We start from the raw sequence: 18,326 nt of genomic DNA, 5'->3' as shown, positions 1-18,326 counted from the left end.
CCAGCCACTATTAACAGCCAGCTGCTGGTTCAAGGGGTATTTAGGTCGGCACTCTTTCTTGTGTAGGTATGCTGATGTCTAGTAAGAAGCTAGTTATATACAACTGCCTTCCTACCTGTAAGGCACTGGTGGACTCTAGCTGACTGTTGACATAAGTGTGACATAAGTGTGATCCTGTAAGGAAGCTGTCGTGGTTTAAACCAAGTCCCCCAACTCCCGGAGAGTTAGGAAGGAGAATCCAAGGAATGTAGCCCCCACGGATTGAGATAAGAACGGTTTAATTGCTAAGGCATAACACAATAATAATGATACAGCCAATAACAAGCGAAAAGAATACAACATCCCACCAGCCACCGACCCGTAACTCACTCCACCCTGCCTGGCCGAGCACCGCGTGCTCCCTCCTCCATTTTCCTCCAGAGCTCCCCCCCTCCTGCTCTCTCTCTCCCAGTTGCATCCTGGGCATCACGTGCTATGGTATGGAATACCTCATTGACTAGCCTGGGTCAGGTGTCCTGTCTCTCCTTCCTCCCGGCCTCCCCTCCTCCACCTGGCTGGAGCATGTGCCTTGAACAAAAGGCACTTGAACAAGAACAAAGGCCTTGAACAAAAACACCCTCAAAACATGCTCACTATCAAGCAACTGTTCCCAGCCCAGAAGTCAAAACACAGCACTGCACCAGCTACAAGAAGGAGAAAAATGACTGCCATGGCTGAACCCATGACAGAAGCACAGGCTAAAAATTATCTTCTTGCCATTTTAAGAGGGGTGTAACCATTCACTGTAGAACTTGCTGTGTCATATTAAGTAAGAGGCAGTAATTCGTTTTAGTTAGACCACTCCCTAATTAGAATAAAAGTAATTTTCGTAGATTTGTAAAATGTCTCATTGTAACTCTATGAGTAATCTCCTGCGTCTGACTGCCTAGCAGACAATTCTTAGCTTCAGTGAAATGTGAATGTCTCTTCTACGGTGATTGAAGTGATCCAGGGATTACTGCTGTAAGTCTTTGTGAGAGACTTGGCTCAGAGTCCCTTTAATTAGTTACAGAATGGATTTGTATTCCAGCTTATTTCTTCCCTGGCAAAGCTGGGAGATGGGAACACAGAACTGAAGTCAGCTGCTGCTCAGTAAAACGATGTGGGGTTTGCTCTTTAATAGATTGCATGCAAGCTGTTATCAGCTTATTTCTTAATAAATAAACTCAGAATTATACATTTGCTAACTCCTTCTTCCATTGGCAATGTTGAATGTGCTTTATCTTACCAGAGTGTGAGTAACATTAAAACTCATATTGCTGTTCAAGATTTGTTTCCATGCATTTTATCGCTTACTGATAAGGTGACTTCTGCCTCTAGTCAGCACCTCTGTGGGTGTCATGAAAGCTAGTTCAAAAGCTTCAAAGGCTAAGTGCAAAAGAGAAGACAGATAAGAATCTTTAAAAATCAGGAAATACAAAGGTTTCTGACAGTCGCTTGAATTTATCACATTATGCATCCTGGATACGTTATGGTACTGACTTACTATTTTTATGACAAGCAGTATTATGTTAACATTTAACAAAAGAGATGACAGAGTATGAGATACTGCAACACAGCCAAGGTATCCCAGTGCTGTTGGAAGTTTTTAACTGTGCACTTTAAAACATTTCTATCAATCGTTGGCATTTAGAATGATGTGAAATACTTAATAAAATGGATGTAGTCAGCTTTATAAAAGTCCAGTACCAGTTTTCCAATGAGCTGCTTAACTCCTTGCTCCACATTTGTTCAGTTTATGAATCCAGGAGGTACTACAGTTGCTAAAAAAATCAGAGCTTTCTGTTTCCCCACCACATTTGCTGCCAGAGTTGACACCTGTTGGCCAAGTGATATCTTTGAGAACTGATAACACAAATTTGTTAAAACATTCGATTTCTAAATCCAGAAAACCTCTAAAAAAACCCAGAAATGACCAGGTTGGATCAGTCAGATCAAGTGAGAACATAGCAATTTGTATGCCATAGACATATGAACCTCCAAACAAGCACAGGCTAAAAATCATTGTTTTGCCATCTGAAAATTACAGAAGGTATGCCCACTTTTCATCCAAGATTGTGTATGCCCAAGTATTTTACAGATTACAAAAATGCTTTTTATGGATTCAGTGCAGAGATGAATTTTGTCTCATCTTTGCTTATTTCGCCTTCAAAGAATGTATTTCAGGTTTTCTTTCTTCCAAGAAGCACTAGGACATTCTCTTTCCATCTAGAGTAGCAGATCACCTGAACCCTGCAGTCTGAGACATAGTAGTTCTCTCTTCCAAAGAGGGACCTATGTATTATTTTACTCTCCACTTACCTCCTAGCAGCTTACATGCAGTTGCAAGCTTTACAGATAAGGCACAAAATTCTTTGCCTCCACCCCAGACTACTGCATACTCCTTGAAATTCACTCCCTTCCTCTCACCATCCCAGAGCAGACAAAGAAGTGAGTAATTTTTTAAGAAGCTTAATGAAACCATAAAGCTTTTTCATATGCCCATGTATTCCTGTGTTGGGGGCTCCTCAGTTTGTTGTCTCCCTGTAGTTTAACAGCCTTACTTACTAAAATAAAAAATTAGATAGTAAACCTTTTCCAACAGGTATCAACTCTGTTCTCTTGAGTTTGCTCTGTATTTCTTGAATGCTCTTGTGGATGTCGTTGAGTGTTGCCATTTTATAATGTGACACTTCCTCATCTGGACGGAAGATTTGCAAAGGTGGGATGAAGCATTGTCATGAATAGTAAAGCAATCTGTAATTGCCCAAGTGAAGCAGCAGCAGATGTATTTGTCAGTAGTATTAAGCCTTGTGGGCTTTTTACATGCTATTGATTTGATTGGGACATCATACAGGGTCTTTCTCTTCCCAGAGCTCATTTCCCTGAGCCAAAGTCAGAAATATTGAGGATAGGGAAATTCCCCTTATAACACTTCTGTATAGATATTCCAGACAGCTCAACACATGAAGTGCTAAGATCCAAGAGATGTAGTGAGGTATTTTGTCATCAGCAGGACAGCCTCCACACTTTCCTCACCCCTTCCTAGATCTCCACAGCACTTTCCTCCTCCCACACCTCAACAGATACATGTAAACCCTTTTGCCAAACAACATTTCCTGCTGGAGCAACAGCTACTGGCATGGCTTGGGTGTATGCTCTGCCATTTGGGCTACTCTTTGACACACCTCTGAGAAGATGCAGCCACTGGGTGCTGAGTAGTTCTGAACCTGAGAGTGAACCTGGAGCCATTGTAACCACACACTCACAGCAGATTCTGTAATCATGACTGTGTATTTGGCCAGTTAGGCTTTAGAGCGTGTGCTTCCCTGATAAACCTTTCTCAAACGCACTTGTGAAGTTTGTCATGTCAGTGTTTGTACTGTTCCTTAAATATTCCTCACAGGAAATGCTGAAGTATTTCCAGCAGTACCAAGGGGAAATATTTCATGTCTTTCTTCACAGAGATACATGTATTATGGTAGCCTTCTAATGTCATGTCAAAATTAGTGGAAGAGATGCACAGCAGGACTGTCTGCACAGGAAGTATGAAGGGTTGTTGATTTAGTCTGTCACACACTCCTTACAAATTTCTGCAATTGAAGCATTTCTGGTAGCAAGGTGTGGGTTTGGGGTTGATTGGGTTTCTTTTTAATTTTATTTTTTTACATTCTCTACTTTACTAGTACCTTAAATGTGGTTTTAGTCCAACTTGCACATCTGTTATATAATCACAGGCATTTAAATAAAATGAGCTACGTATCTCTAAAGTATTAATGATTACAGATTCTGAGAAGGAACAGAGGTTCATTTGGCCGTAAAAGAAAGTGTAGTAGTTTCTAAATGACTGCACTTCAAAAACCTTCTGTAAGGAACAGAGATATGCAGGCCTAATTTAAAGAAAAACAACCAAAAACCTGTCACCAAATTGGCTGAAACTGCCCTACTATGTGATAAGTAGGTGAAGGCAGGCTCAGAGGTAATCAGATGAATGCTAACCAACAGAAGTTTTACCCCTGCACAAAGAGGAGCAGGTAACTGATTCAAGTAAAACTGTGGGCACTGAGACAATGCATTGGGGTAGGTTGAAATAGTTTCATACCAGAAACAGTAGTCTACAAAGTGTAGCATGGGAAGAAAATAATTTTTGTACACTTAAATATTTTTAAAGTGGTGTTTATTTCCTCTTTAGCTCATCCTTGTTCAATTTATATTTCTGTGTATGTTTTCTAATGTATATATTAGTGCAGTAGTACATGTATATAATAAAAAACACCCCACCATATAATAGGGATGCATGTTCAAAATGTCTTTACATGTGCATGACAAAACATTTTGGAGACAGCTGACTTAGAGGACAAGTGGGCATTATTAAAGCAAATCTGTTCTATTCATCATATTAGGAAGAAACACATCTAGAGGGTCTTCTCTCTGAAAAATTATAATCAGGGTAGAGTTTTCTTAGCCTAACATGTTCTGTGCCACAGACAAAAGAATATAGAAGGCAGAAATAAAACCAGAGTGACTGTATAAAGAAATCTGAGGGGAATTCATGGGATTTTCTGTTCATTCTGGCTATGTGAAATGCTCACAGATGGTAACAAAACACAAAACCCGAAACTGCCCTTTTTATTATTGCAAAGAGCATATTTTGGGGAGAGGAGAGGCAATATCTTGTAGTAAATTAACTAGTAATATTGGAAGAAAAATGCAGACTTTTGAACACCTTTTTCAGGTATGGATCTGTCACTTGCGCATATGATGTAAGAAGAATGTTTTTTCATTTCTCAATTCTCATCCTGTATAAACTTCATTTAATATAGTTAATTTAATATGATGCTGCCTCCTACAAATGTTTTCTTAATTCCTTAGGCTGTGAGAACTCAAATGACACAAATTTTGTATGCCACATTTTTTTCCAACATACTAAGGTTTTGTTTCTTTGTTTTGTTTGCAGCACTCTGGTGTTAAATTCTCTGTCAGTGCCTGAGAACTTCAGCTAAAGGTACTAACTAATGCATGTGACTCAGCTCTGCTACCAAACAAACTTCAGTTCTGCAAAAAGCAGGAACAGCATTTAAGGTTTATTTCCTCTAGGGGTTATTCCCTTTGTGCTTCCATGCACAAACTGGCACCATTTCTGCACAGTAAAGCAAATTTTTACTTTAAAAACCTTCCCAAATGACCCTGTTATGTAGGTGAACTGATCAGCCAGTGGTTCCACTGAGGCACACTGGGGAAGAAGAGATAATGAAAAAATACAATTGCTGGCAATGAATGATTCTGTATCTTCATTTGTAATGTTTTCATTGGGTGATTCTTACCCTATGGAGAGGTATTTTCCCAGGGGAAGAAACAGATGCAGGTGAAATCTGCAGAGAGTATTTGAAATTATATAAATAAAAGGAAAACACATCTCTTCCCTCTGGCTCTTTACGAGTAGCTCACACATTATATTGATCAGGGCAGATTAGAAAGAGGTCACTATAGTCTAATTCAGTAATGGAAGGAGCAATAGCTGCAAAATTTTCCAGAACTGATTCTTATTTCTACAAGATTAAATCTCTTAGGAAAAAAACTTATAAACTTTCCAGCATTGGATAATTCACTGCAATCTATAGTAAACAATTCCAGTTCTGCTTAACCAGTGGTTTAAAATACAGAGGGAGATTTCTGGTTGTTTGTGGGGGTTTTTTTGTTTGATTGTTTCATTCGGTTTTGTTGTTTGGGTTTTTTCATTTAACATTTTATAGCTTCAATTTCTGATAGTTTTGCCAGGTATACTAAAAAAAAACTATTACTGACTTTTTTGTTTCCTATTGCCATTACGTGTATTTTATGGTCTTTCAACTCCTTAGCTCTCTCTTCAGTAAAATAAATTGACTGACCTTCTGTGATATATTTCACTGAGAGAGGCTTTCTAATTGCTCAGTGATTTTCATGTCCCTTTTCAGGTTTCTCTCAACCTGTCAAAACTAGACATGCTATTTCAGCAACCAGCAGCAACTCTAGATGTGATACAACTTCTTTCCTCCTTGTGATTTCTCTGTTTATATATCTGAGGTTGCAGGAAAGCTGAGGTTTTCGGCCACAGCACCATCCTTGGTAGCTGGCAATCCTCTGTGACCCATTTGTACTTTTAATATTGTGCTTCCCAGGATAAAGCTTTGTATCAGGTAAGTATAGCCTCCACTTTTTCCTCTTAAATGAATGAGCTCATCGATGACCTTCCTTACTGAAATGCATGTTTGCTTGTCCCCAGCTGTCAAATGATCAGGTCACCCTGTACCAGTGCTCTCTCCGTGTCATTATTTACCCTTTCCTCAGGCCCTATGTCATCTGTGAAGTTTATCAGCGATGCTCTGTTTTCTTCTAGGCCATTGATAAAGGTGTTAAATATTTTAGTAACTAGCATAAATCCCAGACAGACCCCAGAATACATCCTTGCAGACAGCTACATGATGAGGTGTTGGTGAGATGGTTCCATGATCTGGAGAAGTGGGATGTTTAGGCAGAGGTTTATTCTTTACATATGATTTATAATTACTTTTTAATAAAAATATTATTTTCTTGCACCAAGTCAGAGAAGTTTGTTGTTTCTCGTATCACTGCTTTCACCTCTGCCATCCCAGCTCCTTACCTTACTGCAGAAATGCTTCCTGGTGCTCTGGGAGAGGAGTTAGTTGGGCTTGTTCTACAGAAGCCCTCAGCAACATGAAAAACTCAGGTGCAATTGTTTTCCCTGAGTATGTGTTCGCTAGTTCAGAGGTTGGTAAAATCAAAACTGGGTGCCGTGGTCTCTCAGCCAGGGCAGTTGTCAACTGCTTTTAAGAGTCCTCATGTAATTCACGTGGGTACCTGTACCAGGGATGTGGGGAATGTCCAGTTTGGGTCATGGAGCCGGTCTTCACAGGTTTTGCAGTTTTTACCAAGTATTTTCTTTCTGTTACTCGGTGTTTTCCCAAGCCATTCAGCCAGGAAACTGTTACCATTTCTACAAGCGATCAAGGAAAAAAAAAACAAAATAAATAAATATGAGATTTATGGCTGCATGGGGAGACAAAATAATTGAAATTCATAGAGTTATAGAATCACAGAATGGTTTGGGCTGCCACGGGCAGGGACACCTTCCACTGGACCAGGTTGCTCAAAGCCACATCCATCCTGGCCTTGAACACTGCCAGGGTTGAGGCAGGCACAGCTTCTCTGGGCACCCGGTGCCAGGGGTTGTGTTTCTGTAAAACGTCCTGGTTATCCGAGCAGGTACAGGACGCTGGGCCCATGACTCCAGATCCCCAAGCACCCATGTCTTGCAGGTGTGCAATTATTTCAGCATGAATGAGCGCTGCACCTCACGCCATGAAGGTCTGTGCAAGCTGCGGTGCTGAGGTGTGGAGGCACGGGCCTGGGCCGACACAGTTTTGGCTCTGGGGGCTGCGAGTGCCAGGAGCCCGACAGGCACCAGCGACCGCAACGTGGAGGAGGCGAGGTCGGTGCCCACCAGTGGGCACTGGGCGTCGGAAGAGTGGCGGCCCAGGAGGCGGTGGGAGCCTACAACTCCCAGCAGGCACCGCGGCGGCGCAGGGACGGGGCTACTTGGACTACAACTCCTATGGCGGCGTTGGCCCGGAGCTCCGCGGCTGTTCTGGGAGGGCGGAGAACTACATCCCCCAGCGTACCTCGCGCGGCGGGGGGAGGGGGGAGGTGTCCCTGGCTTGGAGCGGGACGGAAGCTGCGCGTCAGGGCCGGGCCGGGGGCGCGGGCCGGCGATGGGTGGTGGGTACAGCGCCGGGCTGGCGGTTGTCGAGGGTAGGAGGTGGCAGAGGGGTCGAGGGCTGAGGTGTTCCCGTTAGGCCGGCTGTCCGCCTGCCGGCCAGCTGCTCCCTCTCACGGGGCTGTCTCCTCAGAGGCCGGAGCGCCCGGCAGCGCGACCGCGCTCTGTGGAGATGGTGCGGGCGGCCTGGCCCGTGCCGCGGCCTGGCAGCGGAGAACAAAGCGTGTCGGCACCGCTTGGGCGGCTGCGGCCCGTGCCGGAGCTCGGCCCCGGTAACTGGCCGGCTGCGGGGCTCCGGGTTGGCGAGGGGCGAGAATCCTTCCTGCTGCCGCTTACCCCGGGGCTGCTGACCCGCCCGAGCGCTGGGTGGGTGTTGGTGGGGCAAAGCGCTGTTGGCCCGAGGGCTTTTGAGTCATTGCTTGTCTCCTTCTTAATGTCTTCGCTTAATGAGAGTTTTGTGAAATAATTTCCAAGTGAAATTATGATCTCAGTCTATTTGGTTTGCTTTCTACTCCTAGATCATGTTTTGTGGACTGATGGTGTTGAAGAAACTGAATGAATGGAACAGCTAGGGCAGTCAGGAAGGTTGTATTTCATGCTCTCCACTTGCCACATGTCACAAATCACGCTGTGTCTCTGAAGTAAGGTAGGATCATTGGAGCTGTGCGTCCTGAGGGACCCTGAGGACCTCTGAAGGTAAGAAAGTGTTCCATAGCATTATCTCCTGTTCTGTTTTTTCAGTTCTGCTCACTTGACCTTTTTTTTTCTCCCTCTTCAATGAAGTGCATGCATCTAGTCTTTCCTTTGAATGTTGCTATTGGTTTGGCCTTTGCCTTCTCTTTTATGAGCTGCTGCTTTAACTTTTTATATCTTACTCCTTTAAAAAATGAGCATAGTTATAATATTCTCTGAAACGTTTCTGCTTGAGTTCCTGTTCACTACTGCCTTGGCTTGTCTTATATTCACTGCATAGCTTAGTTTCAGCTGTAACTTCTTTGAAATAACTTCTTCTGTTACAATAAAATGTAGTGGCAGTGTCATATGGACAGACCTTTTGTAAAAACAATGAAGGTTCTTACTGACAGTCTATAAAGGCAGAGTATTTCTGTTATCCATATTTTGTCTTTGTAATGTCATCTCTGGTAGTAATAATGTTATTTTTTTATAAGTAAGTTTATGTTAAGGCACCTTCTACATATTCTGCATAGAACCTTTTGCAGTGTGGCATAATCTTGTAAGCATGCAGTGTCTTTCTGCGTGGTTTTTTCTGGTAACTATTTCTTACTGACTGCTTACTACTCCTGTTGAGCTCTGCTGGGGGCTGGAAGGATGGTTCTCCCTTTAACAGAGCAAAGGACAACCTTTTGAAAGTGAGGGGGTGGTAAATGAGGATGCAGTGGATATAGGTAGTGAATGGGCAGGGTAGTCAAGTCTGCTACACTAGCAGGAGAAATGTCCAATGTAAAAGTTGCCTAAAGTGCCTGAAGTTTTTTGGGTTTTTTTTTTTTGCTAAGTAGTTGAAGTGTTAAGCAGAAACATTGAGAGGACCTTTATTACAAGGCATTGGGGGTGTGCTCTTGTTTTGGCACTGTCTTGTCTGTCCTGAAAATCCATGTGTGTTCTTTCTGGGGTAAAAGCCACACAGCCACCTGCTACATCTTGGGGGCTGCTGGCTGCCTATCCCTGGAGCTGTGCATTACAAGGATCAATTGGCAATAGCTGGCTGTGTCCCTTTTACCCAAGTGGGTAATGGACACTGGACAGTGCCTTAATTTACTGTTTGATGTTTAACCCTTCATTTTGCCTGTAAACTGCTCTTCATTGCAAGCTAACATCAAATCTCCCAAGTCTATTGTATGCCAATGCACAGAAGGCTGACCAGAAGTGTGTGGTTGCCTTTCAATGATGCTCTGAAAGAGGTACCTCCAGCACCAGTGTTCTGCACCTGGTAGTAGGGATGCTATATCTGAAAGTAAGATTTTTGAGCCAATTCTTTCTCTGTATTAGGTACAAAGTTGATAGGACTTTATTATTATAAGCATATCTATTAAAAGTCAGTGGCAGCAAACCAGTGTCCCAGTAATGTCCTGCTTACATTCTTAATTAGAGCCAGACACTACTCTGAGGATGAGGTTGTAGGTTCTTGTAATTCCTTCTTTCAAAGAGAGCCCATTTTTAAAGAGAGGAGTCTGTTGCAGAGGGTTTCTCTTGCAGTGAATGTGACTGCAATATACTTGAAAATCCAGACCAGCCTGTTCTGCTGCTTGCCTCAAGAGTTCCCAGAGGATCTGCTCAGCTGCTGGGTAGCAACAGCTTTGGCCCTGGAGATGCCACGGATCCTGTTTGCTTTGTGAGATGTTTGTGAAGGAGAGGGGATCTCTCAGTGAACTCACTGGGGATAAACAGGGATGTCATATCTATACAGGAGCTTGCTTTCTCCCTGGTCTACTCATCCAGTGTCCTGTGTACCTTGAGTGAGATGCTGGGATACCACTGGAGAATGGAAGTGTGTAACCAGGAATTAAACACTGCACAGAGAATTTGTTTTTAAGTCTGAACCTGATTCTATGGACCAGATATGATGTTTTGCCTCTCAGTATTTGCCCTAGCTTATGAAAGTTCATGGCTTGTGGATTATTACTTAAATACAGTTGTGGCATGCAAACTTTGCATTATTTTAATTAGGTGCTGCTTGTCACTTCACTAAAACTCAGCTCTGCTCCTGATGGTTGCTAAGGATGCAGTTCAGGGTTGAATATTGCAGAGCTTGTACCTTATTTAATACAGAAATTAAGCATAGGGAATGATATGGGTACACAATATTTCTGCTCCACAACCCTGTTAGCCAGTTTCAGCCAAATAGAGGGAAAGGAAATAAGAATGGTGTTGTAAGCAGCAAATACCACTGCCTTTGAAACTCCCTGTTTTAATTTGCATTGTCAGGTCTGACTTAAGCTTTCAGATTTTCCCCTGTGAATGTTATGTTTAAAGACATTTACTGTTTCCAGTTGCAGTTTATTCAGTTGAAAGAAGTTAGACCAAAATATTTTGATCAGCGTATGTGGGAGAAGGGAGGTGGAACAAACAAGAGACAAGAGCTGATTAGACAGCAGCTCATGTCACCGGAGCAGCTCTAGCTGCTGAGTTAACTTCAGTTGAGCTCTTTTTTTTGGTAAGTGCATCAAGCCTGATTCATCATAATCCATAAATGTAATCAGGCACAGAAAACACATAATAACAGGCATCTGAGAGAAGCCCTCTGACGTACTGCACTATCTGCAAAACATCCCATGTGTTAGCAATCAATTACTCATTAAAGTCACATTACTGTCATAAGGTAATCATGCATGATATCTGTATTTCCTCCATGCTTCCTTTGATCCTGAATTTATGTCACCTGAGAGCATGACCCTGCAACAAGGGTATGAGTGACCCCTAATACAGGGAGTCAGAGCAAAGTCCCCATGCCAGCACATGCAGGCCTTTCAGTTTTAGAAGTCTTATCATCTAATTTCCATGGAACAGAGCACCACCACCAACCCCCGCCCCCCCCATTGTTTTAGTTCTTCAGAAATACTGCTCTATATATTGTGGCATTATTGCAGCATTTGTCATTATTTCCAAATTGGCCTTTCAGTGCTTCCTTCATGTACTGTCTCTAGCACCTGGATACATTTCTCTGCTTCTCTGAAGGTATTCTGGCACCTTGGCATGGCTGCCCTTTGTGAACAGCCTGGAAGAGCTTTTTTTGGCATGCTTGTGGTTCTTAACCTTTAGTGTAAGCACAGGTTGTGAAAGCTGTATGGGATGGGAGTTTAAAAATAACTTCTACCCTTGCTAATTCCTTAAGGAAAGATAAGTCTTCTGCCTGGGTGCTGTGGGTGGATTCTCTGTGATTCCCTACAGTCGGGATCACAAATGGCAGCGAGCTGTGCTATCTGCTCTGGGGACAAAGTTGCTGTTGCTCTGTCAGTTGGTGTCTCATGGAGAGCAGTTAGCACAGTGTGGTTGAGAGAAGGGTGATACCGGTGTCTTGAGCTCACAGGTCCAGTGGATGCTGACTAGTACTGTAGAGTTGCTCAGTGTTCCTTTGATGCCAGCACATTGGAAAATACATGCATATCCTGAGGGAAAATGGCATAAGAGGAATGATGTCACGAGTTTGACACTGCTAGGATAACTTTAGGTTTACTGTCAGAATAGTTACTCACTTGACTCTCTCTTTCCCTACAGCAGCAAGGGCGCAATGATGGACAACCGTTTTGCTACAGCGCTGGTCATTGCTTGTGTTCTCAGCCTCATTTCCACCATCTATATGGCAGCTTCCATTGGCACTGACTTTTGGTACGAATACCACACCCTTTACCCAGCTGAGAATGTCAGTGAAGCAGGTAGGAGCTTCTGGGATGAATTTGTGAGTGAAGAGGCAGATGAGAAGACCTACACAGATGCACTCTTCCGGTGTAATGGCACAGTTGGATTGTGGCGGAGATGTATCACTGTACCCAAGAACTCTCACTGGTACAGCCCACCAGGTATCTCCAGAGCAATTAACACTTCCCTAGCTTGCCTGGGGTGGTATGTGCGAACTTCCTCAGAACGTGTTCATGCCACTTTCTTCCTCCAGAAAGCTTATTTCTAGCTTATTTGGCTTTGTGGGTTTTTAGTAAAGACAATCTGAATTTTTAAAGAAGCAAAAGAAGCAGAATGGTCTGTAGCTGTCAGTGCTGCAGACTCTGGATTTGACACATGATAGTTGATCTAAATGAAGTCTGGTATAGCTTGGATTTCTTTTCTTTTTTGCATCTGCTGTCCTAATGGGGATACAGTTATAGCTGCTCTGCCAGTGACTGTCTTTTTAGGAGAGGTCCTGGGACCCAGCAATGGAGTAAAGGTACTGCTTTATCAAGGGAGCACTTCTTTTATCCAGCCATTTGTTTTGCTCACATCACAAGTGTCCCACTGTTGCATCAGCACATCTTGAACTCCTTGTACTGTAGTGATGGAGGTAGAATGAAATATTTGTATTCTTTTTCACAATGGTTGGGGTCTAAAAAAGTGTGGTGAGCAATTATTTTAATTGCTTCAAAGTAGGTTTTTGAAGACTTCCTCTGTGTGTGAAGCCCTTCATTTTGAACTCTTAAAAATATACTTTCAAACACTTTTTTTTGCAGAAAAACACAACATGAAATACTTATTTTCTTTCATGAAAATACTTATTTTGGTAGACATTAAACCAGCTCTGCTCAATAGTGTTCTCAAAGCCAAATCTGAGACATAAAAGAGGAGAAATCTATTGCAAAGAAGCAAGTATTTTCTATTCTTTAAATAGTCCTTCCTGTCCCATTTTTGAATGAAGTGTTTAGTACAATTCTACATTCTGCACATGGAGATAAGCACAGCTGACTACAAGAATATGTAACAGCATAGTTGAGCATCATGTGCCACGTTTCTTTTCCAGTCTGCCAAGCATGGCACAGTTCTCTCTGGATAACTTGGGTAAGCTTGAAGATTCTGTGTGTTTAAATGCTGACTGTAGTAACTACATCATAGTAACTACATTGAGATCCTACAGATCTGTTGTCATCCTGCAGATCTGTTTTGAGAGGTTTGTTTTTTTTCTCTAAATGGAACTCTAAGGAGCTTCCCAGCTCAAATGGTTGGCAAATGAGGAACTGTAAGAGGGGTGGAGGGAAGGCACCTAATGGTAATTTTTTTTTTTTTCCCCAGAAACAGATATGATTACAAACTGCATCAGTTTTTCCCTCTCTGACCAGTTTATGGAAAAGTACATAGAGCCTGGAAATCACAATAGTGGCACGGATTTAAATCGGACTTGTAAGTGTCTTTTACTTCTGGCAGGTAAACAAGTAGGATGGGGAGGGGAAAGATGTTTCTCAAATACAAAATATAGTCACTAGTGAGGAAAGCGCGTATCTTGTTCTGCATTTCTTGGTTTTTACAGTAACACAAGCAACAGGTCAAAGTTTAAAAGGACAACTTAAATGTGTTCACAAAGGTTTTGCTCATGAATGCAGTACAGGAATCTGCAAGTTAACAAATCTTCCTACCTGACTGGAGTCTTTGGTCCTTTTTAGCTATGAATGTAAACCATCTGATGAAGCAGAAGCAGCGTGGGTAGAAGGGAATATAAGACAGATCAGTTTCAAGCCCATCTTCAACAAACTTGTCTTGTGTGTTTCTTCCATGTGCAGATCTCTGGCGACTGCAGTTTCTTCTGCCCTTTGTCAGCCTTGGCCTCATGTGCTTTGGGGCTCTGATTGGGCTCTGTGCTTGTGCCTGTCGCAGTCTCTACCCGGCCATTGCTACTGGAGTCCTCCATTTCCTAGCAGGTGGGTCTCCTGCCATCCACCACTTACCCTCCATCCTCCAGAAGCTCATAGTGACAGTCAGAGCCCTTCAGCACTGAGCTCATTGTCCTTTCTTACTTCATTCCACAGGACTTTGTACGCTGGGCCTTGTTGGCTGCTACGTAGCTGGGATTAAGCTGCTCCACAACAAGCTGCCCCTACCTAATGATGTGAGGGGTGAATTCGGCTGGTCCTTCTGTCTTGCCTGTGTCTCAGCACCTTTGCAGTTTATGGCAGCTGCTCTTTTCATCTGGGCAGCTCGTACCAACAGAAAGGAATTCACTCTCTTGAAAGCGTACCGTGTAGCATAAGTGCTGGTGCTGAAGTACTGGGTTTCCATGTTACAGCCCCTGCTGTCCTCAACCCTTACTACTTTTTTCTTTTAGTCAGGATTTTACCTTGTACTCTGTGTGCTTCTTGCCAGTTGAGACAATTTAGCCTACAGGCCCTGAAGACAAAGACCTCTGGGTTAAATGACCAAACTCTGCCAGAAGTCTGCAGAACTTGAACAGGTTTTTTAATTGTTGGGGTTTGCTTTTTTTTTTTTTTTAAGAATTGCTATTATTTTTTAAGCTCCAATTGGTTGCTGACTATCCCCTTGGTTAGGTGTACATGCCCCTTCCTAATTTTATTACCCTGTCAGCCTGGAGGAAATAGGAGTGGTGGTGTGGGATGGAAGAGACATAGGAAAAGATGCAGGTATAGGAAGAATGGGAACCTCGGTGCACAAATAATAAATAACCAGGAGCTGTCTGCTGTGTGACACAAGCAGGCAGGACCTACAGAAAGCACTCAAGAGACATGGGGGAACTCGTAAACCTCTGTTCTGGAAATACTGTAGCTCAGTCAGTCCTGTAGCCTAGCTTTGGGTCTCTTATTCCCACTAGTTAGTTACTTCCTGTGGCTTTTGCCAGAGCTGATGGCAGGCAGAGCAGCTGGCTGTGAGAGAGCCTGCCCAGCACAGCATGCTGAATGCAGGCTATGTGCTTGCTTGTTCCAGGGAATGGGATAACTTGGCCCACATAGAGCTTTGTGCTGCTCTAGCTACACTACTTACAGGACCCGGGCTAGTTTGGTATCTGCACTACCTGTGGTTGTACGCTCTGATCTTAACTTGTGGTGCTTTTGCTTGTTGTGAAATAAGGTTTTCCTCTCTCTTGTGTTGAAAATGACCCCTCACGAGTTTTATTGTTTTAATTTGGTTTAGTGTATGTGTGTAAATGTACATATATAAACTTCACTATTTTAAAGCTCACCTGTTTATAGCACACAACAGATTTTTTTTAAAAGGTGCTGCTCTTTTCCCATCTTGCCCCAAAAGTATTGTTTAAATGAAATAATAATAATTAAAAGAAAGACTCAACAATTTTCCGTGTTGCATTAGTCTGGTGGGAGGATGAGGGAATGGTCTGGAGTGAATTTCACTTGCAGAAAGAAAAGCCAATGTCCAGATCATTCTCCGTTTTCAGGGAAATGACACCAGAAACAATGAGGTTAAATTTTATTTTTGTAAATGCAGTTCTTGGGGTCCTGCTAACTTTAATTTTCTCCTGCTCGGTCACTGCGGAATGAGCATCCCATAATCTCTAATTAGCTCACAACTTCTGCGCACATTTCTTCTAAATCACTGCAACTCTAGCCAGACTGAGTGGCATGTCTTATCTAGAAGACAGTGTTGCAAGACTGAACTGTTTAATTCTGAGGCTTTAACACGCCTCAGTTCCTTACTGCATCCTTAATATAAGAAGTATATCTTACAAGAAATAAATCCTGGCAGAATGAGTACTTCTTTGATGGCAGGTGTTTTGTGAAATACTGTTGATGCGAATGACACAGAAATAGGCATTTTTGTCTCACAGCTGGGGTTTTTACTATTTTGTTTTGTTCTGCTCTCCCCTTTTTTTCCCCCAGTAAGTGTTTCTACCCAGGCTGTTTGCTGGGTCAGCAAACACCAGATCAGGGGTATCTGCTAGTATCATTTCTTTATTTTTTTTGTCATGTGTGATAGGGATCAGCCTACTTCTTTTGTTATCGTCATTGGAATCTTTACAAAATGAAACAAGGGTGGTGATAAAAACCAGGTTCACTGAAAAAGCAGCAGTGAGTCATTCAAGGTAATCCTCTTTCTCCTGCTGTTGAGTACTTCTTTACCTTTCCTCCTAAACCAGCTTTCCCTCTGTACAACAGGCCAATTCGAACCTGGTGAGAGGGGTGTGGTACTTTTGTGCAGCATCTGAGAGTAAGTGAAAGTCTGCACTGCTGCTGTGTACTAATGGGGTGCTTTTTCAGAGTCATTCTTTATTTCTGATTTAGGTAGATAAGGCCTAACTGCTCATCTTGTCTTGTTCCTGATTTGTCAGAAATACTAGGGCATGCAAGCTTTAGGTGAGGTCAAAAGGACTGAATGTTGGTATTCTGCATTGGAAGAGTAAACACAGGTGCTTGTTTTATCTACTACGGTTGGGTGGTTTGGTTGGTTTTGTTTCCTTTTTTCAGGAGCTGACAAAACAGTGTGTGATGTTAATCTGAGTGGTGGGACTTGTGCACTTGCTATCTCCTCATGCTTCTGACACCTGTTTTTCTGACCTGTAAATCTTGGTTTTCCAATGTTAACGTTCTTCCTTCCAGAAGAATGATTGTTATAGAGAGAAAAGGGAATGTTAGAGGCACTGTCTGCCCTTTCTTGGTCATTTTAAGTATCAGAAAAACCAAGATGGCCTGCTTTTGTCTGTGGTACAGATAAATGCTGAAATGAAGAAAACAGACTTTACTTGATCCTTGATTTGTACCATTTTACTAAAATGAGGGTCACCTTTCAGGATTTGGTTTGTTTTTTTTTTCTTCATTCTTGTGTAAAGAGTTATTGATTAGAATGGATTTCAGTGAGAGGCAGATTGCATGCAAAAAAGAGGGCTAGTCCTCTCTGCTACCTGGGGTGATGGATCTGTGTATTCACTGTCATGCCTCATAACTGTGCTTTGCTCGAGGTGTAAAGGGAGTAAGTGTTCTTGGGCTGCTGGCTTGGGTCCACTAAATACTGTTGGAGGACAGAAAAAGAGTATACACTGAGCATGGGGTAATTCTATAAAAGAGAGATGATAAAGCATATTAACAGATAAGGAGACTCCTTCAGCCAGAGCGTGTGTTACAGGTCTTTCACACTGGCAGATCCACATTTAAGTGCTGGCTGCATTCAAGAGGTCAAAGCCTTTGTGTACATTTGTGATCATGTACATGTATGAAAATGCAAACACCCTTGCTCAAAAGAGTGAAAAGTGCTCCAGCTCTGGAAGAAAGAGGTGAGACCAAAGACTGATTGTGTTCCTCAGTAATTTATGATCTGACCATGAGAGAGGTTTACTGATACTGTTTCAGTATTGGAGATGGGGAAGAGGCAGATACACACAGATCAAAATAGACGAAGAAAAGGCATTCCTTGTGTTTCTGTGTGCACAGAAGAAATGGCACATATCTCTAATGCTGTTGTATGGGCCAGTGAATGTGAAGAGAAGGCATATCAAAGGAAAAGGAGAAACAAGAGAAGGAGGAACTCTGCCAGACTGAGGGTGAGAGCTGAGGACTCTTGGCACTTTGTGGGAGCAAGCTCCCAGGGCTCCAGCATGACTGGTATTGTGCAGCCCACCCACAGTACCCTCACAGTGGTGGTATAAGCCAGTGGGTGAACTCTCTTTATGTGCTTATGAGAAGTCCCTAAAGGTTCTGTCTGCTGAATCTTGAGCTGAGCAAGCTGCATTTGTGCAAACGTGCATTGTGCAAATGTGCCCCTGTATGGCAATATTTCTTCTTCATAGGCTTGGGCTTGTTTTCCTGACAACACTGTGGAACCTCTAGGAAAGCAGGACTAGCAGAAAGCTGTGCAGAGCAATAAAGTGTTTAGCCTGGGTAGCAGCCTCTTCTTATTTTCTTCCTTGAAGTGATATTTTCCCTGTCCTCTACACCTGCTCCATAAAGGTCTGAGAAGGGGCTGGTCAGTGAAGCTGCAAAGAGGGGTTTTCTTGTGACTGTAAAGACAGCTTCCACTGATACTAGAAGAGAGATTGCTGAGAGTGGGAGAACAGTCAATCCCATGTCCTTACTTTAATACAAATGCCATATAGTGCCAGCACAAAAAAAAATAGCTGTGTTGTTTGAACTGAGGGGAC

General features: G+C 42.8%; 1 protein-coding gene across 4 annotated transcripts; it reads left to right on the top strand.

Annotated features, from left to right (window-relative positions):
• Positions 1–7,736: 7,736 nt before the first annotated feature.
• CLDND1 (claudin domain containing 1) lies at positions 7,737–15,945 on the top strand. 4 transcript variants are annotated; one of them, XM_034059971.1, is made up of 6 exons: positions 7,737–7,794; positions 8,311–8,488; positions 12,029–12,327; positions 13,523–13,630; positions 14,008–14,145; positions 14,254–15,945. In XM_034059971.1, the coding sequence occupies exons 3-6, from the start codon at positions 12,039–12,041 to the stop codon at positions 14,472–14,474; spliced, it is 756 nt and encodes a 251-aa protein (XP_033915862.1). In that variant the 5' UTR covers positions 7,737–7,794; positions 8,311–8,488; positions 12,029–12,038; the 3' UTR covers positions 14,475–15,945. The 4 variants fall into 4 exon arrangements, with proteins under 4 accessions (XP_033915862.1, XP_033915860.1, XP_030907201.2 ...); XM_034059969.1 differs by having other exon boundaries at positions 12,026–12,327; XM_031051341.2 differs by having other exon boundaries at positions 7,790–7,827; positions 12,026–12,327.
• Positions 15,946–18,326: the final 2,381 nt, after the last annotated feature.

Source organism: Melopsittacus undulatus, chromosome 2 (assembly GCF_012275295.1).
Source record: "Melopsittacus undulatus isolate bMelUnd1 chromosome 2, bMelUnd1.mat.Z, whole genome shotgun sequence".
NCBI lineage: Eukaryota > Metazoa > Chordata > Aves > Psittaciformes > Psittaculidae > Melopsittacus > Melopsittacus undulatus.
The sequence above is the reverse complement of the archived record's forward strand: the minus strand, read 5'-3'. Positions and strand labels throughout refer to the sequence as shown.